Genomic DNA, 19,250 nt, shown 5'->3' with positions numbered 1-19,250 from the left:
CGCCGCCCCGCCGCCCGCGCCGCCGCCCCCCAGCAGCACCTGTCCGTGGCCAGCTGCGCCGCGGGCCGGAGGAGGGCGCTTCCTCGGCAGAACGCGGGCGGCGCGGGCGCGGCCCCCGGGACAGGCGGCTTCCGGAGGGGCCGCGCTCCAGGCTGGGGCGTCTGCCGCAGACGGGCAGTCGCCAGCGCCCCGTTCTGCCTGAGCGCCAGGCCGCCCCTTGGCGCGGGACGCCTCCCGCAGTCGGCGCGGGGCGCCCGAGCGAGGGCCTGGTTCCGTGGCGCACTGCGGTGCTCCATCAATTCTGATGTCACGCACAGGTATTTCCTGCGGCGCTCACACGCCTGCCTAGGCTTCCCAGCCGCGAAAAGGAGCCCAAGCGGGCCCAGGAAGCAGCGAGGAGGGAGCCCCCCTCGAGCGCCCGTTCAGCCCCAGGCCGCGGCCCTGCCCGCAAGAACGCGCCGCGGAGCACCGCGGGGCCCCGCGGGCTCGCGCCTAGGCGCGGGCTGCGCCGCAAGGCCCGCGCAACGGAGCGCGCGCGGCCCGCGGCCTGCGCCGCCGAACCCGAGGGGCGCGGCCCGCTCCGGCGAAATCAGGCCCCCGAGCGAGAAGCTCCAGCGCCGGAGCCATTCCGAGCGCTCGCTCGGGCCTCCGCTCCCGGGCTGCTCTCCCGCCGCGGAGGGGGAGGCGGAGCCGCGCAGAAATGGCGCCCGAGCAGGGCCCCTCCGTGAACTCCGCGGCCCGCCGAGGCCCCCAAGCCGGGGGGCCGGCCATCCTGCCTGCCCGGACCACACGGTGTCCAAACGCTGCGTTCCGCCCGCGCCGCCTCTCCGCCGCGCTGCTGCTCCGCTCCCGGCCGCGGCGGCCTTGCGGGGAGGCCCTCCGCACGTGCCCCGGGGGAGCGCTGCCAGGGCTGGCTCAGCCGCGGCGGCTGCAGGCGGGAGCCCTGCGCGCGCTGCCCGGGCTCGCGCGCGTGCGGGGAGGAGCTCGCCGCAGCCGCCCTCGGGGGCGCCCGCCGCCTCCGCGCCGGCCCTTGCGCTGCAGCCGGAGAGGCGGGCGGGCCGGCCACCCCGGGCGGGCGCTCTCGCTCCCAGGGCCGCGGGCTGGACCCCGCGGCGGGGGCTTGCGCCCAGGCGGGCGCGGAGGGCCCTTCGCGGGGCGGGGCGCCTGCGGCCCTCGCCCGGGAGCGGCGCTGGGGACGAGGCGCCGCCAAGACTACAAGGCCCAGCCTGCCCCGCGGAGGGGGGGAGGGAGGCGGCGGCGGCGGGCGGGCTCCGCGCATGCGCCGCGCGGCCCCGCTTGCCATAATGCGGCGACGCAGCTGAGAGGCCCCCGCGGGGAGGGGGAGGCAGAGTCGCGTATAAATGGCGCCCAAGCAGGACCCCAAGCCCAAATTCCAAGAGGGTGAGCGGCGGGGCCGGCGGGGGCGGCGCGCGCGGGCTTCGGCCGCGCGCGGGTGGGGCGCGGGGCCCCTCCGGGCCGTCAGCACATGCCCAGGAACCCGTTTCCCCTCAGGAAAACGCCCCTCCCCGTCCGAGGGAAGGGGGGGCCCGGCCCTTCTCGCCCGTGGCTCGGGGGAAGCCGGGCGCCCGCCCGCCTCCGGCCCGCCGCGGCGCCCTCAGGTTTCCTCCGCCTGGCTGCGGGCGGGCGGCCGCCCCCCGGGCCGCCCCGCCTCCCGCCTCTTGGCACGTGCTGCAGGCCAGGCCGCCCCGGTCGGGGAGCAGCGGCTGCAGGAGGCCCGCCGGCCCGAGGAAGGCGACCTCCCGCCAGGGGCCCCAGCAGCGCCTGGAGGCCGCCGCCGCTCGGTGGGCGCCCGCGGCTCCGGCTCGCGTGCCGCCGCCGCCCCCGCTTCGTGCGGGCCCGGCCCGGCCCACCGCTGTGTGCTCGCTGCTGTTGAGAAGCGGTGCCCGAGCGACGCCTCCGCCGCGGTTGAGGCGGCTGATACTTGGCGCTTGACCCCGGGGCCGTGAAGGTGGGGGATCCGTGTGCCTTTCCGCCTGGGAATGCGGGCGCGCGCCCGCGCACCGCCTGATGAGGACTGGCTGTTGCTTCATCCGCACGGATGAAATCCTCCTCAGGCACCTCTAAACCTAAAATACGCCATGCTGCCGTCTCTCATTGCTCTTCTGCCAGCCGGGATACTTAGGCAGAGCTAGGTCGATACTTAGGCCGGTGGTTTTTGAACATGCACATTATTTGGGGCGGAGTATGAGAAGTGAGATACTGGGCTCAGCTTGAGCAAACAGTGGTTCAAGAATGCATAATATGGCCAAGTCCTTACTAAGAGTTGCAATAAAAAGATAAATGTACAAGTCTTTATGTCTTTGTTTCAGTTTTATAAAAAAGATACTGTGTGTGTGTACGCGTGTATAGGCGTGGTTTTTCTACTAAATGGACATTTTCTCACAGGTGAACGGGTGCTGTGTTTCCATGGACCTCTTCTTTATGAAGCAAAGGTATGTTGGCTGTAGTTTGCTTTGGCAGATGACATTAACCCACCAATGGCAGTGCTGGATTAAGGGTGGGAGGTACCTGTGCTATGCAAAAACCTGTTCTGGGGTTCCAGTGCATGTGTCTGATTCACATACCATGCTTTTCTCTGCCAGCATTCTCGCACAGAAGCAAGCCTGTGCAAACACAGCAGCCACAAGCACCCAGGCTCCCTTTCTCTGGTCTGCCCCATCCTGCCTTCCTTTTGAAGTCTTCTGCAATATTGATGGTATTGTATTTCTCATGATAACAAGGCAGCCAGTGTTGCAAGTAACTGGGGACATGGTGCCCTTTGGGCAGTCACCATGTTCCCTGCTGCAAGGGATACTAAAGGAGCAGGATGGGAAACTCCCAGATTGCAAGGGACCTTATTTGGCTGCGGCAGTACCCTGTAGGCTGCCTAACTATTAATCCAGTCCAAAGTGGCATTAAAGTATTTTAATGGCTCACATACTTGGATAGTTACTAAATGAATTTCCTTCTTTATTCTAGTGTGTAAAGGTTGCCATAAAGGACAAACAAGTGAAATACTTCATACATTACAGTGGTTGGAATAAAAAGTGAGTATTTCTATTTCCTACCTCTCTCTAAAAGGTTTAAACAAGTCCTTCACATTTCTGGAGACATAAGCTAATGTATAAAGTTAGGTAACTGGTGGTATACGGTGTGTGTGAAGCACATGACTGGCAGCATGCAACTACATTTGCATGCATCCCTGGCACTTCCAGTTAAAAGGATCCCATAATTGCATTCAGTTACATGCACTCAATAGTAGAGGCACAAAAATAATTAGTACAGCTATTACGGCTTTCAAGAAAATGGACTTTTTGAGTATGTCCAGCAACAGCAGACACTGAAAATGTCCTCTGTTGGCTGGCAGGATTATGATGTCATGGATTACTTTCCCCAGCTCCTGCTGATCCTGAATGTAGCTAATTCCATTGGGGGGTTTTGTGCCCTCTTCTGTCCTTTTTGAAAATTTTGCTGTCACCTATCAGGCCACAAAATTCTGACAGGCTCTGAAGGTGAAAAAATTGAAGTCTTTTAGATGGAAGCAAGATGAGGGCTCTGTTTATCCAGCTACTGTGTGTCCACTGTGTCTCCACTGTGTCTCCTGTCTTTCCTGATCAATCTGATGTCACTTTCCAGGCCATGAAAATCTTTGTGGTCCTTATTTGGGTGGGAGATGGTGGGGCACTGCGGAATTCTTTCCCCACACCCATTTTAGGGATCCTGGGAGGTGGAGGTGAAATCCCCATTTGGGAGGGTAGTTCTTGTGACATGCAGGACTGCAAGTCACAAAAGCGAAGATCACCGGCTTTCCCTGAAGTCGCTGACTTCACAAGGAGGCCGTGCCCAGTTATGTAGGCTTTGAAAGCTGTTCTCTTTTCTTTCAGCTGGGATGAATGGGTTCCAGAAAGCAGAGTGCTCAAATACGTCGACACCAATCTGCAGAAACAGAAAGAACTTCAGAAAGCCAATCAGTAAGTATTAGTAGTGGAGTGATTAATGTCTTTTAATGAAGAAACTATAAGTCTGGCTGGTGGTATTGTAAATGGTGTTGTGTGTTGTGTGCAGCAGTTTTGGGTGTCTCTGTATTCCTGTGTAGGGGGATGAGAACACAGGCAGGAGGCTGGGATAACTATAAAGCTGAAGATGCAGCAGCACTTCCTGTCTGGGGTTGGGGACCATGGAGGCCTGAAGGAAATGAACATTTCCAGGCAAGGGCAGCAGCTCTTCTCTTCTCTCTGCCCCCCGCTCCCCATTTTCACAGGTTGACGCTTGTTTCTTCAAAACCATCTTCTAAAGGGTTTATGAGGGTTCTTATTAGGAGCTAACAAAATGCCCATTGCTGTGACCGGTGGTGTGTGGGTGTGCAGGAATGACTTGTATATTTCCCCCCCAGGGGGGGATACAGTTTATTCTGACCCCCCTTTTGTAGGACTTATTTATTAAACTTGACTGTCTCCCAAAGATGGCACTCAAGGTGGCTAACAATAATAAAACACAGATTAAAAACAATGTTAATTGAAACATAAAAACAAGTCCATTAAAAACACAACAGTAAAACAAAAAGGACAGCACCTAGCTCAATAGAACCCCTTCAGCAACAGACCGGCTTACGTGCCAAAGGCCTGCCTGAATAAAAACATACTTTCCTGCTTGTGGAAGGACAGGAGAGGGGGAGTTCCGGAGCCTGGGAGTGGCCACCAAGAAGGCTTTCTTTCGCATCTTCACCGAACATGCTTCCAGAGAGAAGGGCCTCCACTAAAGATCTTAAAACCCATGCATGCTCATATAGGAGACTGCAGTCTTTCAGTTAGCATGGTCCAAAGTTGTATAGGGCTTTATCATAACCAGAACTTTTAATTGTGTCCAGAAATGGTCCGGAAGCCAGTGAAACTGTTGTAACAAGGGAGTCATGGGCTCCCTGGAATGGGCCCCGGTCAGGAGTTTGGCTGCAGCATTTGGGGCCAGCTGTTTCTAAGCACGTTTCAAAGGCAGCCCCATGTAGAGCGCATAACAGTAGTCCAAACGGGTTGTAACTAGGGCATTTGTCACTGTGGCCAGATCCAACCTCTCCAGCAATGGGTACAGTTGGTGTGCTAGCTGCAGCTATGCAAACGGACACCTGGTCGCTGCTGAAACCTGGGCATCCAGGTCCAGGGCTCAGTCCAGGAGTACACCCAAACTGAGAACCTGAGTAGAATTCCATCCAGCACAGGCTGAGTCCCTATTCCCTGATCTGCCTTTCAACTGACCAGGAACACTTCTGTCTTGTCTAGATTACGCTTCAATTTGTTTGCCATCATCCAGTCCATTACTGACATCAGAGCATGATTTAGACCTAGAACAGCTTCAAGAAAAGGAGAGAGAAAGTTGGGTGTCATCAGCATAGTGGTGATGGATTCCTGTTGAGGAGGGCCTGGGGCATGCAATGTTGAGGGGCGGCAAAAGGTGTGTTCCTCTATTGACGCAGTGTCCTCCAGTGCAGAGCTTTACTTCTCACTGTAGGAGCAAATGGCAACAAACCCCTTATATGGGAGAAAGTAAGTAAAGGGATAATGCTCCCAATTATACTCCTGGCGAATCCAGCCATTCAAAACCAGGCTGGCACCTATCTGTACATCCCATCTTGGATTATTTTTTGGGTCATGCTAGAATGTGACAGAATGCTGGCAACTGGGTTCTAAATAAACTGTTTTGAAGGATGTGCTTGTCCCTTCCTATGCCTGCTTGTCTTGGTTTGGGCGGAGCATGCTCCTCTCTGTCTTGCCAGAAGCTTCCAGTGTCTGTTCAGACTGCCCATGCCTTGGTTTTCTGTTGATGGGGAAAACCTGAATTTAAAAAAAGTTCTCTTGATATTATTTTTATTTATTTACTTACAAGGATTTATAAACCACTTACATCTACAGATTTCAAAGCAGTATACAGTAATTGCTTTGGCTAAAGCATGAGAAGCATTTGGAGCTGCGGTAAAGTTATTTAAACATTGCTTTGAACATATCCTGTGAAATACCTTCAGTGTTTCTTCATTGCTATGTATTGGGCTGTATGCAACAACATTATGGTTCATATCTCATGTTCCATGTGGGTGAAAATGAGCACATGGCAGTATAAGATAACTAAAGCTTTCGTAGTGTAGAGTTTGTGAGGGCAAGAGGAAAAACCAAGATGGTACATTCTCTATGTAATCCTTACTGGCACTTCCAGTATTAAATTTAACTAGTTGCGTTGGCAGTTAATGACACGGTTTCCTAGTGGTGCCTTCTGTTCATCCGCAAAGAATCATGGTCTACCAGTCTTTAATACTGGAAACTCCGGCTGTAGCCTTCCCTCAGGCCTCTTTTGGACTGGGTAGAAGAAAGTGCCAGGTCCCAGGAGAGCAGGGGAGGCAGGTGAAGAAGATGGCTTGACACAGGGCTGTCTACTACCAACTGTCTATGGTAAGGATTTAAGGGGACAGAGCGAGGCAGGCAAAGACTACCTCGGACTGGCTTGCTTCATTGCACTCATCAGAAAGAGTTCTGGAGAACTCTAAAGCTTGCAGACTTCTGTGGAAGTCTGGTTGGTTCCAATAAAGGTATTACCCAACTGTAGATCTCAGAAAGTGGATGTGTAGACTTGTATTCTGCAAGGCAGGATAGAAATAATAAACATTTAGCTCTAATGGGTCCTCTAAAGGAAGCAGGAGCTTTAGGAGTGCTAAGAATACTCTGTCAAAGATTCTTTTCAGCATTCCTGGATTTAGTGGTGAAGGATTATAGACGTGTAGATATTGGAACCTTTTTGCTGACTTTCTTTTTAAAGGGAACAGTATGCAGAAGGAAAGATGAGAGGTGCTGCTCCAGGCAAGAAAACGTCCGGTCTCCAGCAGAAAAATGTTGAAGTGTAAGAATTCATTTGTTTTGTTCTTTAAAAGGCTTTCCTTCAAAAACTTCACCCTTGAAGATCCCAGCAAGCATATCTCCAAGTTTAAAATGGTACTGTGGAAAACATATTTTCCCTTCATCTCTTCTGAAAGCATTGCCATTAAAGAACTATATTTGGAATGCCAACGAGCATATTCAAAACACAAATCTGTTCACTATTATGGTTCTGTAAAGATAGATTGTGAAGGTCTGAATAATGATAGAATAAACACATAGGCCTTAAGTAGAAGGTTTTCACATCAACACCATGAACCATATTAATCTTGTCATAAAGGTTAGATTATTGAGTTGAAATTGGAAGGTTAGGCTGCTTTGATTCCCTTCAACTTCCATGGGATTTGAGCAGTCTAGCTGTATGCAGGGCTGCCGTCATTGTGATCTCTTCTTTAGATGCAAGTAGCCTTGCAACATCTGTCCTCCAGGTTAGCAAAGGACTGAGAGAAGATAAACTAATCACAGATTCTGGACTTCTTTTCAAATTGGATGTGCTAGATTGACAGTTTTGATGGCGCTGCAGTTGAAATGCAGCTTTTTAGAACCTTGAATTTAAGGGGAAGCTAGTTAAGCATGTTTTCTAAGAGATGGGATTTTATGGTCAAAATCCTATATTAGACTGTCACTACTAGAATACTGAAGGTTTCTTGAGCACAACTCTTTTTTCTTATTATAGAGCACTGTTAAATGAGTAGGTGGCAAGATGTGCAGCTATTGTGCTGTTGTGGACTTCGAAGGAAACTAGTCTATTGGAGTATCTTCTTTTTGGGGGCTGCTGGTCTGGCTGGCCTCTGATAAAAGAACACCATTGATCTCTGCAGGCTTGGAATCAACCTTGTGTTGCTTCCATGGATGAATGGATAGGATATACTAATTCAGAGTCCAGATCTGTCTGCTGGGTCTCTTCTTTTACCAAAATAACATTAAAACATGGGTGCAGGGAGATTCTATTCTAGAGAGGATACCCACCTTCCAGGGATTTGTTGAATGGGACTATAACTGCCTCTAAGGTTGTGTCAGTTTTTCAAGCTGAACTGCATTTTCTTAAAGGTTCCATGTTTGGGGTCTGACACTCTCTCCTTAACTCAACCCCCATTGTACCTAGATTTTTCAGACGAGATGGAGCGCATACAGTTTGCAGTTTGGAGACCCCTGCAATATCGACGCGGTGAGTTAAGGATGGAATGTCACACCAGGATCTTCATCCTGAAATTCAGATTTCCTTGCTTGTGTAGATTTTCCATAGACTCTTTAAGTTTCTTTCTCTCTACAATGTGATGTATTTGTAAAAGGTTAATGGCAAATCCTCCCTGGAGTTAGCTCGTCGAGAACACATCTGCATGATTCTTAACAGATCAGATTGGCTCTAAAGTGTTCTTCATGATGATAAAAGGGTTTTTTTTCCAGGTAATTCATGGATTGCCCCTCTCTGCACTGTTGTACTTTCTCTAGTAGCTCTTTGTGTGTGAATTTGATTCCCTGGTGTTGCATGCGGATGATCAAGTTGCCTTGCAGAGGGCTGGGAAATGCATTGGCTTGGGGTGGTGGGGGGTATAACTTCTTGAAGTCCTGGGAAGCAGCCAGCCATTTCTTCAGCAGGTATAATTGGACAAGTTCAGCCAGCCACTGGTATGCAAGGAGAAAGCTTAAACAAATCCTGATTAAATGCTATTGGTTGCCTGCTTGCCCAACATGTAGCTAAGTATCCTTCCGGATTTTCTCATGTTGGCTGAAATTGTGGCTCATGCCTTTTGTCAACCAGTTAGTAGGCTGGCCTGCCGTGCTTCCGCTCCTGGGGAAGGTGGGGTGAAAGAGGCTGCTTCTGCATCTGATGTATTAGGTTGCTGGTAAGGTTCACTTCTACTGTGTGTCTGCAGCTGCAGGTATGGCAGTTAATGGGAAATGTGCACTACCTTTACAGAAAATTAAAAACATTTAGATCTTGTTTTCTTCTTGCAAATGCTGAGTTCAGCTTCTTCAATATTACCTGTGTACTGAAGTTTATCCCACCTGGATGACGTTCCCTTAAATACTGGGCCTAAGCAACGTTAGAAACCAGTGGGGTCTTGCACTTTGCTCTGCAGTGCCTTTGTCACATGCTTACTGATCAACTGCTTAAGCCTGGAAGACATGAAAAAAGGAACTTAAAAGTGCTAGTACAGAAACTGCGTTGCATGTGCAATAATATGTCTCTCTTTCCTTTGGCAGGAAGACCAAAAAGAGCAAACAGAAAAGTAAGAACTTCTCTTTTGGGTTGTGTCTCTAGTGTGTTTTAGGTTTTCAACACTTCATGGCTGGGAAGAAGCATTTGGGAAAAAATACATGTGGTTTACCAACTTCCCAGCATAGCAGCTCCCAAATTAAAAGAATTAGAATTCAATTTCATAGAGAGAGAGCTTCAAACAGAGAGAGTGTTTAGACTCACTGTATTGGGAATATTCCTGAATATGTTAGGAACTTGTGAAAACGAATAGTAGATTACAATGTTGTCATCTAGAATTTCTTGACATTGATATCTAGTGTATTAGCATGAGTGATTTGATGCAGTAAAATGCCTTGATCTAAAACGGGGTGGGCAACTTGTAGGCCAAAACAACTGGAGGGACACAACTGCCATAGTCTCTCACTATTGGCTAGTGGCTAAGATTGATGGGCCAAAACATCTGGAGGGACACAAGTTGCCCTTGAACAGTCCTCCAGTTGTGTGGTATCAAACCAATCTAAAATATAAAAGCATTTTAAACAGATATATATATGTAATGTGGGATCAAAACCTGGAGATTTTCACATCGAGCAATTACTAGATCTTTAAAACATCCTGTGGAAATCCAAGTTAGGATCGATCACATTGGCTTGGTAAAAGAGGAGAGGAGCATATTAAATATGTATTGAAGTACAGATAAAATGTACAATTGTATAAGTAGACTCTTCAATGAACGCCTTGTACCATATTGAGAAAATCTTTCCGGTCAACTTCTCTGCCTTTGCTACCTGCTACTGGTATTTAGAAGACAGTGCGCAAATGATTCAGTAGCTGATTGCAGTGATTTTGAAGCAATTTTTATGTACTATTTTGTTTTTTGAACAAGTAATTCACATAAAGCTCTTCATATAGCGGAGGGAGGGAAGTGTAAAATACTTAGCTAAAAAATACAGCAATGATTCTCTTGCATGTGTATTTAGCTCCTGGAATTGGAGAAGGCAGCAGCACCAATGAAAACCCTCAGCCCCCTAGGAAGAAAAGGGCTCGAGTAGACCCTACTGTTGAAAGTGTAAGTATTTGGGCTGTCAAGGACTATAGATCTAGCTTACTTTGCTAGATTGCTTTCGGTACACAGTTCAGCTTGCAGTGCAAAAAACAGGACTCCCGATGTCCTTTTGGGTTCCTTGGGTCTTCTCAATAGGTGTAGCTTAGAATTTTGTGGCAGAATCTGTTTTCTGTTTCATGTGCCTTATTTTCTGAGCCCTCTACACAAGAATGCACTCTATTCAACTCCAGTATCGAAATATAGGACTTGCATCTTTGTTTCTTCAGGAAGAAACATTTATGAACAGGGTTGAAGTAAAGGTAAAAATACCAGAAGAGCTGAAACCATGGCTTGTAGATGACTGGGACTTGATCACCCGGCAAAAGCAGGTAACTTTGAAATTGTGCTACTAAGGGAGGAATCCTGTGGCCCCTAGACAGAGTCTAGGGAGCTGTATGATATTTTGGATTCCTGGACTTGGGGTTGGAGCCAGAGGTCTGACCTTGGGTTCTGGAATCGGAGCTCCGCCCTCCCCCTCACAGCCAGTGCAGAGAAAACTGGGTCGGCTGCCTCTCCACGGTCACAAAAGCCACCTCGGAGAGGAGGTAAAGGGGGCATTCCCATGGGCAGGGAGGGCACTGGAGAGGTTGGCTTATGCCATATCCGGAGGCCTCGCCAGCCCCTTCCCCTCTGTGACACTTCAGCCAGATGGGTGAAAAAGCCCTGGAGGCACAGTGGAGGTGAGGCTCACCCCTTCCACACCTCCCACTCTGCAGCGGACACTCATAAGCCTCTAAGGCTTACGAGTATCCAGGGCGGATCCTATAGGATTGCACCGTAACTGGATTATTTCTTTTTAACTATCTGCAGTGCCCTTGGTGATTCATATGGGGCGTAGCCATTCTAAATGTGGCGGTTTTCCTCATAGGCTGGTAATTTCAGTCCTCCAGTTGTGTGGTATCAAAGGCAAGATGGTCCCAATTCAAAAGAGAAGTTCCCAGTCACTTGGCTGCTGGAGCTGCATTTTTCCAGCCTGTGCATTGGCTCAGGCGTCTGTGGCTTTCTTCCATAGCTCTTCTATCTTCCTGCCAAGAAGAATGTTGACTCCATTTTAGAGGACTACGCAAACTACAAGAAATCACGAGGAAACACTGATAACAAGTGAGCAGGAGGAATTCAAACAGTTGCTTTGCGAGGGGCTGTTAGAAGAGTGTGTTGCTAATCTTTTGCCAACGGAAACAAACTTGGTGAAAGTATCAGTTGTTTGAGATGATGGGACCGGGGCTGGCCTCAAGTTTTTTATTTATATGAAACATATATATGCCGCTTTCCCAACAGATATTCAAGGCAACTGAAAACAAAAAATATATATATAATCAATCTCTTCACTTCCTCCTGATATGACCATAGATAAACTTGATCAGACTCTGTGTGAGTGTTTTGCCATGCCTCAAGCATCTTTCAACCCACTTCAGTCTCCTCCTGCCCACTGCTGGGTAAACCATACATGATGCCAGGGAAGAGAGTGCCAGTTAATTCACCCAGCAAACTACCAACTCCATTTATCCATGAGGGCTTCTACAGAGCCCCCACCATAATCCCCTGAAATATTCCCTGGAGTGTTCTGGAATCCAGTTGGATGCGTAAGTCCCCAGGGTCATTCTAACAGGCCTGCTTCCCTCCAAAGTGGGCTGACTAGTGGCCAGTGGGGACACCTGTAGAACCCTAATGCCAGACGCAGACATGCAGTGCTAGACATAATCTGTGCTGGGTACGTATGTGAGAACAAACCCACAGGCCACAGTGATGTTGCTTCCGCACAATGGATGCTGCTGAACACAGTATCCAGCAGGAACAAACTGAGCCATACCTGGCTCACCATATTTGTCCAGCAAGGTCTTTGTCTTAGCCACTCAATCAGCTTTTTCCTCCCCAATTAAACTGTGGAGGAGGGCTGTTTGTTTTTGTACTACTTACCAACTGGCGTATTTAACAGCAGAGAAGTTGGAGAACAGGAGAAGAAATAGACCCAGTGTCCTTTCAGTAACACTCCATCCTTTCCACACACATACTCCAAACTATGGAAGCCCCCAAAATGTGCTCTCCCTCTGTCCTCAAACACTTCACCTACCAATAAAAATAAATAAATTAATGTACTAGCCAAAAACAAAATGGCCAGCTTCCACGCCCTGTGTGGATGCCCAAGCTAAAAGGCCAGTCGCCTGTAGCGTTGCCGTCTGGTGGCTTGCAGCCATGCGACCACAGCCAAGTAAACCGTAGGCTCTCTCCAGAAGCACCCACTTGCAAAAGCCAGCCTGGGAGCAGAGCAGAGCAGATACTCTGTGCACACGTGCACAGTGAGGCCAGTGGAAGGTGAACCGACAGACGGGCTCCCCAAAGGAGGGAGAAGGCTTGCTGAGATGGCTGTTGCTCCCCCCCCCACCCCCCTTGACCAGTATGGTACCCCTGGCTGTCTTTTACAATGTTCTGTGTGTGTTTTTCTCTGAACCAGAGAATATGCTGTTAATGAAGTTGTGGCAGGCATCAAAGAGTACTTCAATGTAATGCTGGGCACGCAACTGCTGTATAAATTTGAGAGGCCGCAGTATGCAGAAATCTTAGCAGATCATCCTGATGCCCCCATGTCGCAGGTGTATGGTGCTCCCCACCTCCTACGGTTATTTGGTATGTATGTAGTATGTGGAACAAAAGGCTAAAAGATGCTCTTTACAAAGTGTGCCTTTCTTTGCCAACACTGGTGTTTGCATTTGGGAATGCAGCCACTTGTGTGAGAAATGCCAGTATGCACCAATGGGGCTTCCCCCAAGACTAATTGCCATGCGTGGGGGGAGGGATTGCCGCTGGGGAGGGAAGGGCTAACCCCACACACTGACCCCCCACTTGCCTCCCCATGCAGCAGCTTAGCTTTCGTGGGGGGAAGGCCCCATTGGTGCCCATGGGAACTCTTTCCAAAGCCTAATTGTTGGGAGGGTGGCGGGAGGAGTAGGGGATTGCAGCTGGGGAGAGAATGGAAATGTGAGAGAGTGAATATGGGTCAAACAGATGACTGATGAATGGGCGATATGTGAATGGAGGGATATTGGGGTGGGGAGCAAGAGAAAGACTGGATAATGGATGAAGTGTGTCTAGGGTGGCTCCCCAGCCACCGCTCACATGCAGCCCTTTGGGGTGGGGGGAGAGGTTGCTCATCCCTGCTGTGGAATACTCAGTGAGGTCCCCACCCTAATGGTTCATTTGGACAAAGCAGTGCCTGCTCCCTCAGATCAAGAGCAGCTGCCATGTGAACACCCAACTCCCCCTGTTCTCCTGAGCACTTGGAGACGCCTGCTTCCTTGGCTCAGACCCAGGAGAGTCCCTAGGCATCCCTGAAGCTGCAGCTCTGCGGAGGGTCGGCAGTGGCTTCTGTGGGTTGAGGGTGTGGAGCCTCCTTTGGGGGTGAGGCCAAGAAGTGGGCAGGGCCATCTGGGCAGCCCTGGGGGGTTGGATTGAGACCCCAGGCAAGCTGTGTTTGGCCTGTGAGCTGGAGGTTCACCCCCGCTTTAAAGGGTTCAAGTCATGACCCGCATGCTATGATGCCTTACAACTTCACTGGAAATAGACGGAGGGGGTGATATTAGGAATCATGAAAATGCGTCCCTTAATACCTTGTCTCTCTTTTTTTAAAAAAAAATCACTATTCAAACAGTCCGGATTGGAGCAATGCTTGCTTACACGCCTCTTGATGAGAAGAGTTTGGCCTTGCTGTTGAACTACTTGCACGACTTCCTAAAGTATGTATAGCAGATCATCTTTGACTTCTGCCGAGCCGAGAGGTGTGTTATATAGATGGCGTCTTGGTGCCTGGGAGGATATGTGTGCTTTGTGCAGAGTCCTTTCATGAGGACTGGTAGAGCAGGCCCCCGGGCTCTGGCCTGATGCGAGGACCTCTCAGCACGTTGTGCCTACATTGTGCGTTTGTGAACCGAGGCGTGGCACATGCTGGCAACGGGTGGCCTTGACTTGCAGGAGGTGGGGATTGGACTAGAAGGCCTCTTCAGTGGTCTCTCAGTCCCGCAGATTTTCCTAGAGGGCACCTTTGTTTTCAGGGGTTTAAGAGGAGGCACGGTGATCGCTTGCCATAGATACAGCCACTCCAAGCTCACTCTGCCAGGTTTCTTTATGGTCTGGTGTGACATGACCTTGTTACAGCTGTGCCATAAAGCCTCCTAACAAATTTTCCTCACTATGTAGCTTTGGACCCCGTTGCCATAAGACTCCTTGCTGACTTAGATGCAACAGAGCTAACATGCTCACCCCTCTTTACATTCCTTCTATGGGGTTCTGTGGCTGTCCAAAGTGTGGGCCAGGCTACCCAAAGAGCAGATTCCATAATAACTCTACCACTTCAGGTGGGGGCAGGGGGAAATGTTTGAATGCTCCCTCAAGGGGAAGAAAGAAATCTTGCGTGTAGAAAACCTAGCATGTTGGTGAGAAGGCTAGGCTAGTACCTTTCTCTCTGACATGCTGACTGTCTATGTGAACTAGTCTGAAGTGGTACCCCAGCAGAAACAGAGGTGCAGCTGCTGCCTGCATGAGCAGATGAGCTGCCCCTTTTCCCCCAGCTCTAAGGAGCACCTCAGCAGTGACCTGGTTTTCTGTCCTGGTTCTGCAGAGCAGTAGGGAAGGGGTGGTTATGGGGCTGAAGAACAGCATGCAGTCATGAGAGCTGGCTGGGTGCCAGTTTCCAATTCCTTTGCAAAGTTGAGCTAACAGCAAGACCAAGTTGTGAAATTTTGTGCTGTAGGAGTATCAAGATTAGACTGAGCGACTGTCCTACAAAACTGGGCATTAAGCCAGCCTCTTGGTCCATACAAGATTCAAGTCTGTGGCTTTTCCTTCCTCCCTGTTTACAGGTATCTAGCAAAGAACTCTTCCACGTTGTTCAGTGCAAGCGACTATGAGGTTGCACCTCCAGAATATCACCGGAAAGCTGTGTAAGCTTCTCACTAACAGTGGGGGTGTGGGTATATGAGTGTGTGCATTATTGGAAGGGATCCTTGGATCTCTGCAGCTGTCCCGCCCAGTTCCACGTTTGTCCACGATCCTTTTCTTGCACATGTTTCTCTCTGCACAGCTGACATAAGTGTTGAGTGAATAGTGTTTGTGTCTTCAGATGGAACTTACACCACCCAAGTCCCAAGGGTTTTTCTTCAGTTCTGAAACAGATCTCTTAAAGAGGAAAGTCTTCTGAAGTGCTTCGTTGAATCAGTTGGTGTTGGAATGTTGCTGGAAATGTAACCGACATTTCATAGCCTGAGGTCCTGCATGCTTCTAGGTCCATTTTTCTTGAAACAAGCAATACCTGGCTGAAGATGGCTGGGTAAAGTGTCGTCATCCCTCCCCTCCAAAACAAACTCTTGCTGCCAGCAGAGTAGGGGAGGACCAAACACAGATGTACACTTGCAACTTTGGGTGGGCAGGGGAGTGTCCATGTAATTTCTTGGTGTTGGGAGGGTAAAGTGTGTGTGTGTGTCCGTGTCCCAGTCTGTGTTCTTTGCCTGCATAGTTGAAGAATTGTGGAGTTGTTTTGTGTGTTGGTTTGACTGCACCTTCTAACATAGGACACAAATGACCATTGTCTCTCACAGGTTTTCTGAAATGTTGTTCTTTGGAGGGGATGTTTACAGGTCCCCAAATAAACTTTTCTATTTCAACTGTTAAAGTCTGTGTCTATGTTGCTGCCTGAAAACTAACCATCTTAAAATGTAAAACCATGATGGTGATGATGATTATCTCTACCATGTCTAGAATGCTTAAGAGTTGCATACAGACAGGCTCTGAAAACAGGAGCTTGCTATGTGAATGTTGGGATGGGGAGGGAGCAGCGCGATGAGTGGGAAGAATGGGCCGGTTTGCATGTCAGAACAGCCCATAGACTAAACAACCCCTGGGCTGTTGGGGACAAGCGGGAGAGAGTGGACATGATGCCTGCAACATGGCTGCCACTTCTGCTTTTACTCAGCAACCCACAATTACCTTCTTCATAGGTTGCTTAGTGGGGTGTGTGAACCCAGACCACTGGCTTGTTTAGGGGCTAAGCAACCCAGCAGTTAATCCATGGTTTGTTGTTGGGTTAACCGCTGGGTTGTTTAGCCCTTAAACAACCCAGCAGTCTGGGTTCACACATCATGCTAAGCATATGATGGAGCTGATCATGGGTTGCTCAGTAAAAGGAGGACAAAAATAATACTACTCATTAATATACTTCAGATGTTCCTGAAATAGCTGTTGCTTACCTCCTGGATCTATCTGAAGGTTACTGCCATTTCTGCAGATACCAGATTCCAAATCAACTGCAATAGACCTAATGGAACTGGAGCTTGGACAGAAAATTCAGTGTTGCGAGAGATTTAGTGCTGGTATAAAATCCTTTTTCTCAGGTGGGCCTTTCCTGCCTTATCCTGAGGATTCAGAGCCAGTTGCAGCGCCTAACTAAAAGAAAATTCAGTTGGGCATGGTATTGCCCAAGGGTACCAGTGATGTGCTTGGTTGAATATATTTATTTACATTATTTATCTCCCCCCCCCCCCCCATAACCAAGCTTCTCTGGGATGCTTACAGTAGAAATTAAAACCATAAAAAATTGAAACGCAAGTATAAAACATAAAATCAGCAACAGCATGAAACCAAAATAAAACAGCAGCAAATAAAATGAGGACAAACATAATCTCAAAACCTTCCATTGACACAATGAATACTTGGGGCTCTGAAACAAATAGATTTGGTGGCAGGCGTAGCAACACCCCTGCTTGCAGGGCAGTCAAGGCAGTTTCCATTTCAAAAGTGGGCCTGCAGCCCAATTTGAGATGGTTCTAGAAAACCAGTTTCGTTCAAGAGTGCCATTAACTGGTGACCACCCACTCAAGCACCTTGCCTAGGAAGGGGATGTTGGCAACCAGCCTGTGATTGTTTACATCTTCCAGGTCCAAATTCGGTTTCAACAGGAGTGGTCTAATTACTGCCTCCTTCAAAGAGGCTGGTAGTACTCTCAAGGAAGAATTTACAACTTACTGGAGGCCTGAATAGGGTGCAACGCATTCTGCATCCCTCTGTGCTAGGTGCTCTCTGGCAGTTCCAAACTCTTCATTGCTGGGATGTGTCCCAATCTGTTGTTCCTTGATTAGGCATTTCTGTGTGACTTGAGAGCAAGCGGGCTCTGAACTGTAGTTGTGTTTTTTCAGTGCTGCTCCATTGTTCCGCTTTTTCCTTCCTTTTCCCTACAATCTTGACTTGTAGCTTCCTGCCCTCCATCGCACTGTTTTCTTCCCACTCCATTTGTATTCTATCCTCCATCACAATAAATCAAATGGTTCAGCCTTCTCGCTCACTACTCTGTTCATTGGTGTTGATGGGGTGGGTGTGCGCACGCGTGGCTGTGTGGGTTGGCTTGCTATATTGTACCTTCAATATCTGCCCAGTCTCCATGGGGAAAAGCCAGCTGTTTGGCCACCTATCACCCTTGTTCCACGGGCTGATGATCAAAGCTGATGATCCAAAGGATCAAGTCACAGAGGACGGAAGGTACAGCCTTGACCATCCAAAGGCTGCACCTCGGCCACCCTTTCCTCCTTCATATTCACCAAAGTGCAAAGATGGCCTCTTTCTGGGTGAGACTTGTCTTTTGTTTGCTGTATCTTTGTGCCTCAGCTGGTATTTTAATCAGGAGGGAAGTGGGAGGAGAAGGTGGCCAGTGATTTTTTGTTGTTGGGGAAGGGCTGTATGAAACTTTTTAAGCCCCAGCAGTTCCATCTAGTGTGGGAGGAAGAACCAGTGGAAGGGTATCCATTTTTGTCTCCACTTTGGAAGGGTCAATAGTATTAGTTAAAGCTTTGGAGCCTTGGGCGTTGGCAGTCACGGTTAAAAAAGGCAGCTCTGCATATATACTTACAGTATGTGTATATCCCCCCTAAGACATCAACACTTTTGTGATTCTTGGGCAGATTTGGAGCAATTTTTGCTTGATTTATAGAATTCTTACCCTGCTATTCCTTTGGTGATAGCAGGGGATTTCAGTACTCGAACAGGAGCGGTATGGAGTGCCCAGAGCTTAGTGTAGGAAATGATACTATGTGGTCTTGGCATATGAGACAATGAAAGATACTAAAATTAATAAGGCAGGACTGATTCTAAACAATTTATTTTTTAAGTTGAATCTCACTGTTTTTAATGGATCTGGTTTCAATTATCCATCTGGGGAATTTACCTGTATTGGCTCTTCAGGGGCAAGCTTGATTATGTTTTAATTTCTGCACAGTCTTTCCCATAAATCCTGCATTTTCAAGCTGAGGATAGGGTATTAAGCGACCACCAACCCCTTGCATTTAAGATTTTATGGCCCATTGGGGTAAATAAACATTTAAATTCCACATAGGGGCTAATCAACTCTTAGTTACTACAAAAGGAAGGATAAAATGGAATCCTCACATATTAACTGATTTAAATAAGAAATTGCATACTGAGGAAATTTTAAATTAAGGGAGAAATTGCTGATAGCTAACAATCCTATCCTTGCTGTTGACCTGTACCACCAGATAACAAAGGAACTCCAACAAGTTCTCAGTAGTGAGACAAGTCAACAGTAAACACGGCTTTAAATTTGGGCTTCTCTGTTCCTTATTTACTAAGCTTGGACTATGAGAAGGCCAAAGGAGTCTCCTTGCAAAGTAACTGTGCAGACATTTTTCTTTGTAAAGCAAATCCCTTCTACACTAGTATTATGTGTGAACCTATTCAGGTACCACTGTATTTTGAACATCTAGTGAAGAGGGAACTAAGGGTTGGTTTTACACAAGCCTGGCTAAATGTTCTCCTATTGGCAGATTATCCTAGGCATCTGGAGAATATCCCAAGGAATCTTAGAATCTGCCCATGTAACACAGTCATGGTGGAGGACCTTGCCTGTTTTCTACTATATTTAGAGACCTGTATATACAGCCACTATTGGCAAGGAAAACAAAGAAAACCAGCCACAAGAAACTGCTAGATTTGCTATCTAACCAAGACAGATATACCGCATTCAGAACTGCAA

General features: G+C 48.7%; 1 protein-coding gene across 5 annotated transcripts; it reads left to right on the top strand.

Annotated features, from left to right (window-relative positions):
- Positions 1-88: 88 nt before the first annotated feature.
- On the top strand, positions 89-17,548 carry MORF4L1 (mortality factor 4 like 1). Of its 5 annotated transcripts, none has more exons than XM_084817622.1 (14): positions 89-317; positions 2,407-2,453; positions 2,604-2,716; positions 2,980-3,047; positions 3,885-3,971; positions 6,799-6,879; positions 8,020-8,082; positions 9,123-9,148; positions 10,098-10,186; positions 10,450-10,551; positions 11,235-11,323; positions 12,675-12,847; positions 13,869-13,953; positions 15,076-17,548. In XM_084817622.1, exons 3-14 carry the CDS (start codon positions 2,714-2,716, stop codon positions 15,158-15,160), a joined length of 951 nt encoding a protein of 316 aa, XP_084673748.1. In that variant the 5' UTR covers positions 89-317; positions 2,407-2,453; positions 2,604-2,713; the 3' UTR covers positions 15,161-17,548. The 5 variants fall into 5 exon arrangements, with proteins under 5 accessions (XP_084673748.1, XP_084673746.1, XP_084673747.1 ...); XM_084817621.1 differs by lacking the exon at positions 89-317 and adding an exon at positions 1,299-1,401; XM_084817624.1 differs by lacking the exon at positions 89-317 and adding an exon at positions 1,332-1,969.
- The last annotated feature ends 1,702 nt before the right edge of the window (positions 17,549-19,250 follow it).

This window comes from Heloderma suspectum, chromosome 11 (genome assembly GCF_057233095.1).
Source record: "Heloderma suspectum isolate Gila_16-S chromosome 11, 16-S_ref, whole genome shotgun sequence".
Classification (NCBI taxonomy): Eukaryota; Metazoa; Chordata; class Lepidosauria; order Squamata; family Helodermatidae; genus Heloderma; species Heloderma suspectum.
The sequence above is the reverse complement of the archived record's forward strand: the minus strand, read 5'-3'. Positions and strand labels throughout refer to the sequence as shown.